Source organism: Empidonax traillii, unplaced genomic scaffold, assembly GCF_003031625.1.
Source record: "Empidonax traillii isolate 1590-97213 ecotype Southwest subspecies unplaced genomic scaffold, ASM303162v1 scaffold623:size392626, whole genome shotgun sequence".
Classification (NCBI taxonomy): domain Eukaryota; kingdom Metazoa; phylum Chordata; class Aves; order Passeriformes; family Tyrannidae; genus Empidonax; species Empidonax traillii.
Window position 1 is genome coordinate 64,653 of NW_020955816.1, and position 17,203 is coordinate 81,855.

At 44.9% G+C, this 17,203-nt stretch overlaps 1 protein-coding gene across 6 annotated transcripts in view; it reads left to right on the plus strand.

The window, feature by feature from the left end:
- VPS13D (vacuolar protein sorting 13 homolog D) overlaps positions 1-17,203 on the plus strand; it is an 86,213-nt gene that overhangs the window by 63,433 nt on the left and 5,577 nt on the right. For all 6 annotated transcript variants that reach the window (XM_027898773.1, XM_027898778.1, XM_027898774.1 and 3 more), the window contains 2 exons: positions 1,338-1,470; positions 3,217-3,412. In XM_027898773.1, coding sequence (XP_027754574.1) covers positions 1,338-1,470; positions 3,217-3,412 — 329 coding nt within the window. The remainder of the gene's footprint in view (positions 1-1,337; positions 1,471-3,216; positions 3,413-17,203) is intronic.

Sequence of the window (17,203 nt, forward strand, 5' to 3'; positions counted from 1 at the left end):
GTTGTCCTCTGGTGCACACCTGAACCACAGAGGGTTTTCCCAGAACTGATGTGGGTGCAGAGGAGATGGGCCATGAAACCAGGGCAGGTCCTTGCACAGTTCTGGGACAATGAAGTTCTTGTTGTGGAGGAGCTGACCCTGCAGGACAGCAGTGACTCCACTGCTGCAGCCCTGAGTGTCTCTGACGTTCCTGTGGCACCTGGGGCATTCCCAGTGGAAGACACAACAAAGCTTTAAATGATCTCTCCTTTGGGGAGGGCAGAGCGGATGAAGTTGTTCATTTACTGAAAGGAGATAAGAGTGCTGGTGGTAGTTGAGAGTGGTACAGGAGGTGTCCAACTACACATAATCAAAAACCAGCCAGTTTTTGGAGGTTATTCCAGGAAAATGCCTGCTAGGAGTCCTTTCCTGTAATAATATCCTGAATACAAGGCAAGGTTTCAGGTTTTCTGTCTCCTTTTCTTGCCTCCCTCCTTCCACCGAGCTTCTGGTTTCTATCTGATGACGTCAGACTGAGGGTCAGCAGATGACAATAGATCATTTTTATTCGGTGCTTTTTCACTGACTCTCCCACAGCAGTGGTCAGAGTTCCCAGAACAAACCCTGCTTGGACTTAGCTGTTCTCTTCCTTCTCTGAGCATGTCCCAGCTCTTCCCCCACGCTGTTCAAGGGAGGTGTGAGGAGTCAAAATGCTCCACACACACCTTGAGGGTTCCCCCTGGACTTTTGATTTGCAGTGTGTGTGGTACCTGTGGGTGCTTCTCAGGTCCCCTGTGTGTCAGGGGGTGCCCCACGAGCTGCAGGGAGCAGGGCCTGGCTCCCCACTCCTCCCCCAGCACAGCCATTTCTCCCCTGGCTTGCTAAAAAGAATTTCATTAACTCTCACAAATGTTTCAGTTTCATGACAGGCATATTTGCCTCCAAGCTTTTCACATATCTCTGCAGAAGAAAAGCTTTCTATCTGCAGAACATTCCCGTGAGGTTTTGAGAGGTCACCCTTGGGTCACTGGCGTTTCTTTTGGTACATCTTTCACAGGCTTGGTTTGTTTTGGCTTGACCACTGCACTTGGGCAGGTCCTTGGTTTGTGGCTGTCACCTCAGGATTTCAGTTGCACAGGCTGATGGAGTTCTGAGGCTTCTTCTTGGCAAAAAAAAAAAAAAAAAAAGAAAAAAAGCTGAACAGACTCTGTACGTGTAACAAAATGATCTGTAAAAATCTGCATTTCCCAGCCAGGATCTGGGACCTTTCTGCAGCGAATGGAAGAGAAACAGCTTCTGTTCTTTTAATAATAGACAAAGTTATTATTATTATTTTTATTATTATTATCATCTTGCAGTTTGCTGGGACCTTGTCAGATGGTTTGGGAAAGACCATGGATAACAGGCACCAGACGGAGCGGGAATACATCCGATACCACGCCGCGACCAGCGGGGAGCACCTCGTGGCTGGAATCCATGGACTGGCACATGGTAACCCCCCAGCTGCAATTTTAACTCCTTTCTCTCTTAAAAGGAACCATCAGCTTGCAAAGAACAGTGGCTGTTACTGCTGGGTGATTATCTGAAGCCAGGGCAGTGGAGCTGTCAGAGGTTTTATGTTTGAATCTGAGTGGGGGCAGGTTGGGGTGAGGGGATTGTTTGGTTTTAAAGTTGACAGAAACTTCATCTAAGAATCAAGTCTTTCCACTTCACCAGAAGTGGAAGCTTTTTTTTCTTCAAATTCTCATGAAATCTCAAAGAAAGCTCATCTAAAACATCTATTTCTTTCTAAAGGCATAAAACACCCCCACAAAAAGTTTTTTTGAGGGCCAGACGTTAAAATTAAAAATGAATATGGCTGGATTGTGGCTTTCTTATGTTTGCTTTCAGTTCCAGAAACCTGAGTTTCCTTGGAATCAGTACAGCAGTTTAAAGTAACATTTCACCAGTTGGGTTATTTTGTGGGTTTTTTCAGTCTACTAAGAACTAGAGACATGAATTTGTGTAAAAGGCAGTGGACCAGTCTTAATTTGGCCAGAATCTCACATCAATTTAGCTCATGATTTATCTGTTGAAGAAGGTTAAATCAATACAAGCCAAGTTTAAATCAAATATTTATATTTTGCATCATCTTGACTCAGTTTGTTTAAATGTTATTCTCTCAGTGGAACTGTTGCAGCCTGTGCAAAGCTGAGCTGGCTTTCACTGGAACAGGATCTTCTCTATGCTGAGAAAAGTCTTTGTGCTTTGGTCATAAAGAGACATATTGTAGGTATGAAATGCATCAGGAGAGGTTTCTCTGTGTGTGCTGTACAACCTGACATAAATTATATTGGTAGAAGTGGAGGAAGTCTAAAATATATCAGTCTTTGCTGAGCAGTCCATTCTAAAAGCACTTCACTGGGTTGTTTTATCCAGTAATTAGTGTGACTGTTCTAGTCCTCGTTCTGTGGCATTTTTAAATTCTTCCCATTCAGCTTTTTTAAAAAAAGAAAAGAACTGCTAATTCCTACGTTTCAACAGACAGGATTTAGGCATAAACTATAGTTACTCAAGAGGAGGGATTTAAATGGCTTGGTCTTCTTGAAGTGCTGCCTGCTGTGTCTGTCCTCCACTTCCAGACCTTGAAGGAGCACCTGGCTGGATGCTGGACAGGAGAGCGCTTGAGCCAGGGCACTAAAAACTGATATTCTGATTCTGGAGATGTGAAATCCGTACAGTGTGTTGTTCTCAGACACAAATCTCTTGAAGCCTCAGTAGGTTCTTGATTTCTGAGGTTCTTAGGAAGGGAAACGTGCACAGAAATGGCTGTTGGTGTCATCACAGCTAAAGTCACTTAAAGTGCCAGTTTAAAGTAATTGACTTTTTCCAGTGGAGAAATGCACTTTTCTATTTTCTGTCTCGAATTGTATCAGCTTTTGTCACCTTTAAGTAGCTGCTTCACCTGTGCAATAGATGAGGACTGTGTGTGTAAGCACAGCTGAAATTAAACCACTATCAAATATTTTAAAATACACATATTTAGTAATGAATTAAGTCTTTATCTGAGGAATATTATGGTCTGTAGGGGTGTGTGTATATGCTACATATACAAAGTGTAAAGTTGTTGGTTGATATAGTTGGTTTGGAACATAAAATGACAATAAATCATGTAGGTGACAACATCAGCTGGGATGAGGTTCTGGAATTTTTAGAGGCAATAAGTCTGACCTAATTTGCTATTCTTGTCTTTGCCAGGTATCATTGGAGGCCTGACAAGTGTCATAACTTCCACAGTGGAAGGTGTGAAGACGGAAGGAGGGGTCAGTGGTTTCATATCGGGCCTGGGGAAGGGGCTGGTGGGCACCGTGACCAAACCCGTGGCCGGAGCGCTGGATTTCGCATCGGAAACGGCTCAGGCAGTGAGAGACACGGCCACCCTGAGCGGCCCCAGGTCAGCAACCACTTCATATTCCTGATCAATATTACTGGAAAACTGGGTATTAATACCTGCTGCAATCTCTGATCTGATTATCTTTCCTCAGGCAAAGCAACAATAATTTAATCAGATTTACCGTGAGCTGTGATCGGTGCTGGGGCCCTTTTCAATTCCATTTGATTTGGTTTAATAGATGGCATTTGCTGATACTGTAACAAGGGTGAAATCTGCACAGAAGAGCTGCAAGATAAAATAGGAATTATTAAGCTGCAGCATTAGATCAGGCAAAATTTTTAGAATAGCTGTTTGTAATGACATTAAACTCCTACTGTGGAATCCTCTCGCAGAGTTGAAATGAAGGAGTTCTTCTCCCTGCTCTACCTCCAGCTTCCATTTAACTGTAGAAAAACAGCTCTTCAAAGGTTTGAAGAGTTCTGGCATCAACATATAGTCATTATCTTCTCCTTTTCATTTTGTACACTAGTTCTTAGTCACAGGAGATGTGGCTGTGTGCCCCTGCGTGCTCATGGTTATCTGCTTCCCCATCCTCCTGGGGGTGTGAGGGCTTAGCACATCAGGACAGATGTGCAGGTTTCTTCCCTGGGGTTAGTGGTGGTTTTGCTCAGAGTAAGAGTGTTGATTAGCACCGACTGTGAGTGTGGCAGAGGAGAAGGGCCAAGTTCTGACAGGGAACTGCTCTGAGAGAAGAGTCTTTGTGCTCTTTGTGGCCCAGAGTTCACTTGGTGTGATAAGTCCTCTTGTATGTACATGACATTTCTGTGCTGGAGAAGAGAAAGAGAACCCTAAGTAGGTTTTCTTGTCAGAAAGCTTGGAGGAAAATGTTTGCAAAATGTTGGGGTTTCTGCTTGTTTTGTCTTCCCATTTGGCTTTTCCATTTCCTGTGTTTTATTATGCCACTCTTGGAACCCTGAAGGGTCTACACCGGGGACTGAGTAACAATAAGCTTGATGAGGTGTGAGTGAGGTGTAGGAAGCTTGAAGAATGACCCAGGGTGTGCTTTGTTGTGAAAATGGAAGTGTGTACACGTGTGTCTTACATATTTGGTACTTACCCTGATTTGTAAAACCAGGAGGTCAAGGATTGCAGTTTGGTAAGTACATTTACATACACGGAATTAAATGAGAACTCCAAGTGCATCCCTGAGAAAACACATCCAGTGTTTCCCTTGTACGTGTCTTAAACTGGTGACTGTCCAGACTGATCGATGTCAAGGTGGGGAGAAGCACACCTGGCTGTGCTGTAGCTGCATTTCTGGTTCGGCTCTGGGTCTGTTACAGTTTGTTTCAAGCCACACATATTCTTAAAGTTCATGTTTTGACAGAATTCTGTGAGATGGTGACGGTGATTGCCAAACTAGAGAGCAATTGGGAGAGGGTGAGAGGGTCTCCAGCAGCCTGATCTTGGGCTTGTGTTTTCTTTGGGGCACATCTTCCTGTAACTTCTTAACTGTCAATTAAGAGAAGAGGTTAAGGCAGATGAGCTGAACCACGTTTTGGTTCCACTAGATTCTGAAATACTGTTGTCACAGAAAAATTATTTTCGTGTCTACACACACCCTGCAGAGTTTCTGACCCAAAAACCTTCTACAAGAGGAAAGGAAAAAGAATGGGAAAAAAACAAAACCCAACCTTTCCAAGGTTACTCAATCACTACAGCTCTCCAGTCCCCAAAAATCTGATCAAAACCTTTCTTAGATAAACAAATGTGCCTGAGAATATGTAGATAATGTGACAGGGGGATAAGAAACCCCTCAAAACCCACCTCCACCTACGAGCAACTTGGCATTCATGTTTTGTTTGGTGTGGGGGGTTTGCTGTGCTTATATAATGAAGCAACCAAATGGTTCTTCTGGGGGTTTAAAAAAAAAAAAACAAAACAAAACAAAGCAGCCCACACAACAAAGGGTTTGTCCATGTTTCAGGCTGCTGTTCACCACTATCCCCCCGCCGCATTTGTAACTGCTCAAGTATGTGTGGTTTGGAAGGAGAGGGGAACAAACGTTCCAAACCCGAGCTCCTGGCTCTGCTCAGCGTTCTGCTGGAGCCTGCTGGGCTGGGGAGGCTCTTCCAAGCTCAGCACACACAAAAGCAGCCAGGGCCCTGATGGATGGGGGTGTGTGGCAGTAACTGATCTCCAGTGTAGTTTGGAAGGGTTTGGGAGTTCCTGAGCGTGGCAGGAGCGGTTTGACCTGACCCCGGGACCGGCTCTGCGTGCGCACGTTCCCGGTGCTGGTGCGAACCTGAGTCAGCCAGTTCATTGCAGTTGCATTTAAATGGCAGGATGTGTAACTGTAAATTACAGGCCCCTTGCAATTCTCTAATTACATGGCTGAATTTAAAAAAAAAGGGAAAAAAAGCTCTCTGAATTTCAGCTGCCTGACTTTGAACCGTCGGATGAGGTTTGAGTGGGATGAAGAATTTTAATTGAGGTCGTGGGCTTTCCTCAAAGATGAGCTCCAATTCCAGCAAAGTTCCTGAATGGAATAGAACACTGGAGCTAATGTTCCTGTGATCAGGATACATGGACAGGAGGTTTTTTTGGCCTCAAATGTATGGATTTGTATTGGGACAAGCCGTGTGTTGGGAACGTGGAGCCAAAATGGCCGAGGCACAGACAATGCCTTTAGAGCTTAAGGGGTGAGGGGTTTAAAGGACAAGAAAATATCTCTTTAAATCTGACTTTAGGCTGGACTGTTTAAAGGCTAATCTTATTAACTTATTATCTAATCATATAATTTATTATGCTTGTTATTTATGAATAAATCTGCCTTAATACCTTTAATGCAGAGGAGAGCATAAAACAGTTGTTGACAATGCAGCATACATCTAATTTATAAACAGTTAATGCCTGGGACTTGATACCTTTATTGAGTGGGTTTTATGTGTTCCAAGTACTCCAGTGTCACATACAAGAGTTCTGATTATTTCCATATTTGTCATATACTGCCAAAAGTCTTAAAGACCAGTTCAAAACAGGAAAGCTGTTGTGTCTCTGGATATGCTTGGAAAGCTCTCGCCTAGAAACGTGTTTTACATCCTAGTGCAGCACAAGTAAAGAACATTTATATTTAGATGTGTGTCTAATCTAACAAGTAGTGCAGGAAACTGCCTTTATGGCTTTCTCTCAGGCTTCTGCCAGGTCAGTGTGAGTTTAAGATTATTCTTGGGCTGTTGCTGCAAGGGTTTGTGTTCTTTTCTGAGAGGCACAACGTGAAAATTAGGAGTAAGGAGATAACTCCATGACCTCCCCAGTTCCAATGAATTCTGTCTGTGAGCTAGACTGTACTAGTAAAGAACAGGAGATTGGCAAGCCATTAATGGTCACAGAAAAGTGTTATGTAAATATTTGGTTCTTTTAAATGTGCTTCCCCTGGAAAGCAGCAGCCTGTGCTGGTTGTTCCTTTGCTCTCCAACTTCCAACACCCCACTGGGAGATGTGCAGTGAGGTTTCAGAGCTGGAGACAAAGTCAACAGCAGGTGATTTTAAATTAATGGTTTTTTGCCTTTGTGCATCCTCTGTTAGCTGTGATTTGTACTGTAAGGTCAAAAGCAGTGGAGTTGAGAGTATCAGTGACAGTGAGAAGTAGAAAATATGTAATTGTATGGAGCACTAGGCAAAATTAACTGCCAAGAGTATATCCTCGAGGTTCTCAGGTTTTACTGGTTAATATTGCTTGATCCTTAACACCTCTGCATGTGTCCCAGATTGTGTCCTGACCTTGGACTTGATCTAGATCTGAGTTTTAGAGTCTTTACAGTAGGTTTGTCCCTTTCTCTTGCTTAGCTTGTTTGTCTCAGCCCTGGCACAACTGTAGCCAAGGGCTTTTCCTCAGCATCAGCCCAACCTCCCATCCCTCAATCCCTGTCCAACTGGATCCTATGGGTTTCCATTCCTCTGTCATTGACTGACTGGGTTGTTCCACTGCTTTTATGGAGCAGCTTTGAAATCCCCCCAGTGTGCAGGTTCCCCTCAGTGTGGTGTGAAAAGGGAGCCAGGCTGTGCTCTCCAAGCCATCCAGAACTGTGCTGGCTGCTTTTCCTGCCCTATCACATTGCAAATGGATATCTAGTTTTCTGCTTGCTGTTTTCCCAACCCAGGAGGGTTTTTTTTTTTTTTATGTTTTGTTTTATTTTACTGCTTTGCAGCTATCTCCTTGTCATTTAATATTTGCCTTCTGGATTATTTTTCCCCTGATGAACCAGGTTGCAATTTTGCAGGTTGAATCCCATTTAATTTCCTGCCATATTTCTGACCTCTTCAGGTCCTTTAGTACTTCACTGTCCTCACTGGAGTTTTAAACACCTCCTTATTTGTCCTCCAAATGTAGTTTCACATCACTAGATCCTTCAAGTTAAGCAAGCCTGGGTTTGTGTCTACACATTTTGCAGCACCTCAGTAGACGCTTCTTTTTCTGTGAGCAGTCTCACCTGCTCAGTGTTCTTCTGTTAGGTTTTATTTTATCACTGGTGACTTGCTGTAGTTCATTTGGAGAACCTGGCACTGTTTTTGAGGTGTCTGTTCTTCGCTGTTGATTTACTTACAGTAAATGTGAATTTATTTCCCTGTGGGAGAAGGAGTGGAATCCTGTCAAGATTGTTTTGCATTGCTCGCTCTTTGTAAAGGGAAAGTCATCTTCCCATTGAAGCTCCATGGGAGGAATTCAAGCAGTTGAGACTTGTGGTGACTCTTCTGGAGCTCCTAAAATCAGGAGAAGTGAGGATGGAGTGCAGTTCTACTCCCCATTTAACTGCACTTCTGAAGTGGTTGAGTGGGACTGGTTTGACAGCAGGTACCAAACTCTAACACTTTTTTGTCCATTATTGCAAATACCCACTGTATGTCTGAATAATGTTTCCAGGAGGCTGTTCCTAAGTGTCTGCAATACCAGAGGCCATTTATATTTGGAGCCCTCAGTTGTCTGCAGTTGGTTGTCTTTGTCCCCTTTTTTGACCTTGACTCAGTTTAACAATTTGGAAGGAGTGGAAGTGAAAACCACAGTGTTTGGACCTACAGCAGCAACATAATCCTTCATTAATGTTATATAGATGTGGTTCCTTTCACATCTGCTCTATAGGAATGTTTTTATGTAATAGGAGGTTTAAGGAAAAAATAAGCAATTATGGGTTAGGCAACGTTTAATCATGCAGGTCTTACACTTTGCATATGTTACACTGATGAGCCTCTGGAGATTATGAGCTAGACTTGGGAGAGGAAAACCCCAGAACAACCCCTTTAACTGCTGGTAAAAAGACCCTTTCCCAAGCCCAGGGATTCCAGTTGCTGAGGCTGCTCGTTGCAGCTCCCTCACATTGTGCCTCTGGGGTTTTGTGCACCCTGCATTTTTGTAGGCGATTTAAATTCCAAAAAAAAAAGGGAGGTCTAAACCTTTAGCTGAGACTTGTGCAACTTTTTTTTTGCTTTGCCATGACAGAATGTATTGAACTGAACACAAACCTGGCTTCAGAAAACTGCAGTCACTGGGTTCACCAGTGGGGACACGTCTGTTGGCATTAAAGAGGGAGGCTTTGTGAGGGACTGGCTGTCATCCTAAATCCCAGCAGCTCTTCTGTGAGGAAGAAGGGTTTCCTTCATTTGTATTTAACTTGACATTTGAGGGCAGAAAGATACCCTGGATGCTTTCAGGCTGTGGTCAAGGGAGACAGGCTCTGGAAGGGAATGTTGTGAGGGGAGGACTGATGGAGAAAATGGAACTCATGGAAGTGAGCAATGCTGAGGAGTTACCTGAGCATAAAATGTGCAGTTGTGTTTTTCTTTTGGTGTCCATTCATTACTAGAAACAAATAATTCCATAAGGTAATGAATGCAGAGTTCTTACTGTGGTGGTCTCCACAACCCCAAAATATTTACCCATGCCTTGATAAGTTCACCTAAAGGCAGTTCACCTAAACCCAGCAAGCTGTGCCCAGCCAGGGCTAAACTGCTGCTCAGGCTGGGTTCAGAGCAGATATCAGAGCCAGCCTGATGGCACTGTGTGCACTCACTGGTTTGGAAAAGGGGTGAGTTAGTGAGGAAAAGGTGTTGTGTTGTATTAGGCTGGTCTGGTGTGAAAAGAGAGATGGCTGAAAACGGACATTGTGGGCACAGCACTTGCTCCCTGCCACTGCAACATGTCTGGAGGCCGTGGAGAAGTTTCTTGGGACACACAGACTTTTGCAGTAGGTGACTAATGTTTCCCAGTTTGGTTAAATCCACGGCACTGTCACGTAGGCCTGGTGTAGTCCATCAGAAATAGAAGTAATTATGAACTTCCTTCTGAAAAGAGCTGATAAATCCTTTGTTGGATTTACCACAGATTTATTCTACTACTTAAACTTTGTGTGACATGAAGCATTTGCTTCACAAAGTGGAATTCTTCCTCAGTGTGCCCACTTCACAGTATTTAGCTGTTAACTCAAAGGAATGCAGCTAGACAGGGAGAAAGTTTTATGTCCTCTGGAAATACTTGTATTTCTAGAGCCTGCATGTTCTGTCTGATTATCTTCTGTTTCAACCAAAGGTTTTGGGTGCCAAGGCCAAAAGGGAAAAGCAACACCTTTTACTCTGTTGCATGTTTTCTGGTATTCATGTGGTTCTCAGAGCGTAGAATCTCTGCTAAAGGATGCTGCTGTCTTGGTGTATTCTGTGTAGCACTTGTCTTGGGTAGAAACAATTTCAGAGAGCTGCTGATTTAACTAGTCTGCAGTGGTGCCTCCTAAAATAGAATCGGAGAGTCTTTGGAAAAAAAAAAATATATTCATTCATTAGCATCAGCAGAACCAAGTAGAAAGTCATCAAAGACTGGGCCATAAATTATTTGCGGTTTCCATTCACAAATCTGCCTGCTCAGAACGAGGTGGGATAAGGTGGGAGCGTCTGCACCTCAGGAAGGAACAAAAGCTTTATTCCAACCAGCTGGAATGTCCCGAGTTCTGCAGAGAACCCGTCGGGCTTGAGCCCCACGAGTGGCAGACAGACATCTCATACACATTCTGTGGGTTTCCATAACCTTCTGGCCCATTTTCCAGGATTTTCAGTTCATAAAAAATAGCAGGAAAGACGTAGTGTAGTGCGATCAGAGTATAGGATTTGTTTATTTACTCCTTTCTGAGGCACAAATGGCAGGAGCTGCTCCCCAGTGACCTCCTGGCCTGGCACAGCTGCTGCTGCTGCCAGAGGGGTGAAGTCTGGTACAACAGGTCTGGGCCATTCCTGGGAATGTCTTGCCAGTTTTAATAGGGATGGAGGTAATTTGGATATTTTGTGTGCTGAAGAATGAGTCCATGGGCACCTCCACAGCCAGGGAGAGTCCTTGGGGATTTCCGTGTATGTATTTGCTTCTCTTGTGTGGATTTGGAACAGAGTCTGTCAACTTGTCTTTCCATTTGCCTTCACTCCTGGTGATTTTGCCTTGAGGTTTTGTTAAAGGTTTCTGTACATCCTTCAGTTTGTGACCTGCATCGAGAAGTGCCCTTTAATTACCACAGTAATACAGCTTTGAGTAGAGTGTCTGAGCATACCCAGAGATGGACATTTTCCCACCCTCAGACCAAATATAAAGACGTAGGAAAACGCCCATTTTAGACAAAATGAAAATCCTCTCTCCCTGCCGCATTTCCACTCATTTTGTGCCTTACTAGAATTCCTTCCTACATCCTAAATATCAGGGCAGCAGGTTCTCTGAGGTTACTCCCCCTGTTTAAAACAGTGGAAACACTAAACCGTGCAGCCGGTCAGCTTTGCACTGACAGGTTCTTATTTTCAAACCAAGAGATACAGCACTGCTTTAAAACCAATACCACTTCTGAGCGGTGCTTTAAAGCCAGCTTAGCCGGGGTTCATATTTATGCAGCAATTACAGGCTTACTTGAAAAGCAGGAGAGCTGAGGGCGAGGTGTGTTCTCAGGGCTGTTTACCTGTTACTAGACAGACTTTGCCCTGTCATTACCGGGAAGGTTTTGTGTTCAGTCCCAGTCCGGAGCCGGTAGATGGGAGCCCAGGGCCTGCTGGGATGGGGTTTTACACTTGTGCTGTCCTTTTGCCCTTCCCCTGAACTCTTTTCATTTCAGTCATGAGCAAACAGTCAGTGCCTGAACTAACAACCCCGCAATCCTCCAAAGCACGCTCCTTACAGTACCAAACAAAGGGAGGCCCGCGTGGGCCGGCCCAGGCCAAGGAATGCAGCTTCGGGGTTCTGCTCCATAAATTTAACCAGCACGACAAAAAGGAGATAATATGAGCCTTCGTGATGATCTGAAAGGGGGAGGTTTGTGTCCCATTGATTGCGGTCTGGCCCCGCGCCAGCCCCGAGCCTGACCGACAGTTGAACCATATCGTTAAGGCGTGTAATACAGCTCGAGTCTTGTACAGCAGCCAATGAGTACATATCCAGAGGGCAAAAGTTTATAAAGAGTCGAGGCTGTCCTGTTTAACCCTCTCACACTGCCTGTAATGTACACTGCTGCCATTCAGAAATAGGCACTTTGCTATTAAAAATGTAAACCTTCGACTTGCTGGGCTTGGAAAACGTACATGTGTGTCTGATTTCTAATGTGCAGCAGATTTATAAAGTGATCGCAGAAAAATATGTAAAACTGATCTTTTCTTTTTTTTTTTTTTTTTTTTTTTAAACAACAAAAAAAAAATCCAACCCAGTGCTTTTTTTTTTTTTTCAGCATTGCTTTATCCAGAGTTACTTTTTTTGTTCAGAGACGTCTTCTGGGTTGTTCTGCAAACTCTTTCATACAGATGGAGCTATTTATTGCCTTGATGTCACCTCATTTAGCATGTGGCTGGTATTTTTATAGATAATTTTTTCACCTAATGTTGCTGTTAACATGTGGAATGCTCTTTATCAGTTCTGTAAGTACAGCCAGTCTATCTGAATTGTTCTTGCAACTGTGAACTTTAAAAATCAAAACAAACCTTGTGAGTAGCTTTTTGTTGGGTGAGGTTTGTGCTGGAGGACTTTGCTGTGCCTCTTGCATCCCCAGTTGCAGTAACTGGGAAGTATAAAAGGAGGGTCTGAAAGAGAAAAAACTCTCAGCAGAGTTGATTCACAGAGTCCTTCATGCACACCCAGAGTCACTGTCCTGGTGCTGGGCAGGGGCCCTGGTTTCTTCTTCCCCAAAGCGGATTTGCTTTCCCAGAAAGGCAGGAGTACAGTGTGGAAGCATTTTCTGTTGTGCTCAAACTATTTTACACTCAAAGTGAAGTGACCACGTTTGCATTTACTACAACTGGATATTGGCTGGCCAGCATGGATGGGGTTTGATGGGACTGTTATAAATGTGACTCCCCATCCCTGGAAGTGCCCAAGGCCAGGTTGGATGGGTCTTGGAGCAACCTGGGATGGTAGAAGGTGTCCCTTCTCGCTTCCTTTTGAACTTGGAGCCTGATGAGGTTGTGTGCAACCATAAACCCAGGGAATAGTTCTCAACTGGGTTTTGATCTGGTGTCCAGAAGAAAAGGGAAGGGGGAGAAGAGCTCCTTCTCCAAGAAGCTGGCAAGAACAGCCTCCATGATAAACAGTTGCTCCTTCAGCACACTGGATCCTCCTAAAGGCACGTCGGGTCAGCTAAAGGTCTGCAGCATCTGAGCTGGGAGATCCCTCCAAAGAGGAGGGATTTGACTGTAAGTGGGAGGTTTTAACCCCAGGCACCATTTATTTGCATGTTTCTGCCTGAAACGAGCATTTTGGGAACACATTTAACAAGCACAATATATTCCATGCGTTCGCTGGAATCAACGGCCCATATGAGCTTCCTCAGATCTGCAGTCAGCAGGGAGCTGTCTGGCCCAGGATTTTACACATTCTTGCATCTAAGGGAGACGTTCTGATGCCAAATCCAACACTCAACTGACTGCACCGTGTGTGCATTTGAACACACCTTCACAGCATCTGTGCTGGAAGCGGGGAGTGAATCCCGCGGCAGAGCTGTGCTGGATCTCTGGGATCCAACAGGGAGCTGCACCCCAAAGTTCAGCATGGGGCAGGAGGCAAGTGCACTGAGCCCTTGAAATAAGAATCACCAGGTAACGTAGAATCCAGACTGCCACAGCATTTCCTGAGATGAGGCCCAAGGCCTAATCTCAAACGCTGAGACCTGGCACATTAAATCCTGCTGTCTGTTCCCTTCTGCTCAGGAAATCCAGGCCATGTTCCTGCTTGGAGTGCACCAGTGAGGAAAGAGTTGTGGAAACAGTGGCTTTTTGGTGCTGTGCAGAGGTGTGATATGCAGAACAGCCCCTGGCAGACGTGGCACACGTCTGTTCTTGTTTGTTCTCTGCGTGCTCCCCAGGTCAAGCTGCAGCATCAGGAGGTGGTGGCTGTGATGGCCGAGTTTGGAGCTCAGTTTTTAAGTTTGTTTAGCACTTAATTGGCTCTGGCACTTGTGAGTGTGCTTTGCTTGGTGTCCTCCCATCACATCCGACACAAGCACTCTCCTCCTTCTGCATTTCATGGACCTCGTGCGTGGGATGGTGATCCCAGGGGAAGGCAGCAGGTGCAGGTCAGTCTGGAATTTCAGTGTGTCAGGTAGTTTAGTTGTGTATCTTATGGTAGAAGATAGAATCACAGAATCACCCTATCAGATTAAGTCACTTTTAATGCCTGAAGTGCACTGAAGCCCCCTCAGACAAAGCACTCCCTGTATTTAGGTACCAGACTTTTTCCCAGAGCCAAGCAAGGAACAGTTTGATATTATTTCTTGTAAAAGCCAGCAGCTATTGAAAATTGTGTCTCACAGTACCTGCCATTTTCCTTTGTTTGAATTAAGGTTGCTTTATAATTATTACAAGGGGATAAAAACTGTTCCCAGGCTGGAAGTCAGTGTGCCAGGTTACAGCCCAGAGCAGGCTTTTGGCAATAAATTTTATGCAAACCTGAAAAAACAAGTTTACAGTGGAAGCACTGACTGATTTTGAGCTGTACCAGAACCAGTAAGTTACTGCTTCACTGGGCTGGGCTGACAAGGTGGTCAGACTGGAACACACCTTTGCTGGTGACAGTTGCTGGAAGTTTTGGCAGCACAAACTGGGTCTGCCTGAAGGAAATGATTCCTAGAGAGTGTGGGGAGAGCCCTGGGGCCAGGGATCCCTTGGGAAGGTGCCCATGGCTGGGGGCACTCCCAGGTGTGTGGCCCTGGCGTTTGGGTGCAGGCAGGGGGTGCAGACAGTGAAGTCTCTGTGAGGAGCCTGATCCATTAAATATTAATTTCAGGTGTCAGAATTCCATCTGCTTGCACTGAGAGCTGTTGTTTGTGCAGGATTTGGGGTGTCCATGCTCAGGCTGGGTTTTTTGAACGGATCTGTAGTTGCCAGTGCTGTTCTCTTACCCAGAGGACAGATGAGAGATTCCCCAGATACATACTTGAAATGAAAAGTTTGGTGATTAATGTGTCAGTCATGGGGTTTGTCCTTTTTCTTTCAGAAGAAGTTGCTTCATTTCCTAAAGTTGTTTTATTGTGAATAATTATTCTGGGTGTGATACTGAGGAAACTGAAAGATGTAAATTTGTAAATAATTTCTAAATCATTTTAGAAGTGGGATGCTTTGTTTTAACAGACCAGAATCTGTTGATACACAGAGTTTGATGCCTTCTGAATTTTATTTTTAAGGTTTTTGCCAGGGCAGTCTGGGTGCACTTCAGGGAAATTTTTTAAGTCTCCAGGAGACCCTGAAAGATGAGTAACAGTTCCTGTTCTCACAACCACTGTGTATTTATGCACCTCTGCAGGAATCACATCTACAGACCTGGTGGTGTGAACCTGCTGGGAGGGTACCTGGTAGGGATGAATGTGGAGGGAAGGAACAAGGACAGGGGATTCTGGAAAACTTGTGATGTCTCCCACAGAGCTATCTCAACGTAAAAGCTGGTAAATAATTATCCCCACTAATACCTGACCCCCTCCTTCATCAGTGGGCTGGTGATGGGTTTGATTACAAAGCTTCCCAGAACCCCAAGGATTCTGTGAACTGCTCAGCAAACACCAACCAGTTAAGGCCGTACCCTGGTCCCAGCGTGCCCAGCGAGCTGGCTGAGAGCTCCAGAGCTCAGCTTTGAGCAGGGCACAGCTCTGGGTCGGCCTCAACCTCCCGACACCCTCTGGAAGCCCTTTGTGGCTCCATCCAGCAGCTCCACTCCCTGCTGGGCCGGGCAGACGTGAGGGCATTCCTGCCTTGTATTGCCTTTGTGTGCTTATTAAAAAGGAATCAGCAGATCTGCTGAGTGCCTGGGTAATGGGACCCAGATGTGGGCACCGCCACTCGCTCTTGCTTTACAAATCTGCAGCTTCGGGGATTTCATCAGCGTTGCTTGTTATTTACAGAACGTAACTCGAGACAGTAGAACAAATTTTGAGATTAAAAAAAATCAAGTGGTGTGGAATGTTTTTAGCTGTGCAGACCAAACAGAGCAGTTTGCCAAGGGGTTGATGGACTAAATCAAAGCAGTTTAGGCTCGAACCAGTGGCACTGGGTTGGAAAGCTGCTGACCTTATCACTGAGATGGGAATGATCTGTTATCACCAGGATGAATGTTTGAGCATGGAGGGGACAGCAAGCACTGTACTTGTACTCTGAAGTGCTTCTTCCATTTAAAAACAAAAACCAAACCCTAAAACCAACCACAAACCAACCGCAGCTCAGAATTGCCAAACTTTCCAGAAATCCACTGTGGTGCCCAGTACCTTTATAGTGCTGGTTGTTCCTCTCTGACCTGCTGTAAACCAGACATTAGAAACCAATGTTCAGAGTTCTTCTATGGGATTAAAAGGCCCTATTTTATTCCCATTTTTAAGGTAGTCTTGCTTGCAGGTGCTTCCGATCCCTCTTCTCAAGGTACCACAGAACATTAGAGAAGATGGCCCAGGTGAATGTTTATCTGGAGGGTAGGTCATGGAAAACCCACTGCACGCTGCTGCTCCTCACTCCCAAGGGGCTGCTTATCCAACCTTCCTGAAAGCAGCATGGGAAGTGTCTCAGCAAAATGTTATTGACTGGCCAGTAGTGAATTAAAACCCACCTTACACTGCAGACACTCCTCAGACTTGTCAGTAGAAGCTGTGGGTGGCATGGAGAGGTTTAATAGCTGATGGAGGCTTCTTGGATCAGTGATAGTTTGCCATTTTCCTGCTTTGGGAACTTAGGAAGTTGGACAAGCAGCAAGATGTGAATTACACTGGTTGGAATTCTTTAAATTTCTTTGGAATTTCGCCTCAACATTTTGCATTGTTTGGTTGACAGCTTTGTAAGAGTCTTAGTTGGTAAAAACAGGCATGTGTTTGTTCATTGCTGGTGTAGGTTCAGAAAGACAACAGTACAGGTGAATCCTGTTCATATCTAAGAAACCCAAGGGGCAGTTAAGAAGTCTAAGGAGCAGAAGGCAAATGCTCTGTGTGCCGATGCTGAGCAGCTCCAAAAGCAAAGGTGACATTCTGTGGGACTTTCCTCCTGTCTCTGGGTCAGAAAGGCTGGAGGCAGTTCCTCCTGCAGGGTCTTTGTAAAAAAAGGGTCAGGATGGGAAGCAGAGATCACTAATCCAAAATGGAGCATTTGGCTGGGAAATCAGTAACAGCAGTAGCCTGGAAAGAGGGATGAAATAGCAGGGAGCAGCCCCAGAGTGATGCTGCTGGGAAGGGACGGGGCTCAGCAGCCTGTAACACAACTCTTCAGGGGCAGGGCGTTCCAGGAGCTTGAAGGAATTCAGAGTATTATTTTTTAACAAAATACTGCTCAGGGAGGAACCAAAGCCTGCAGTGCTGTGGCCAATACTGACCTCTGATGTCT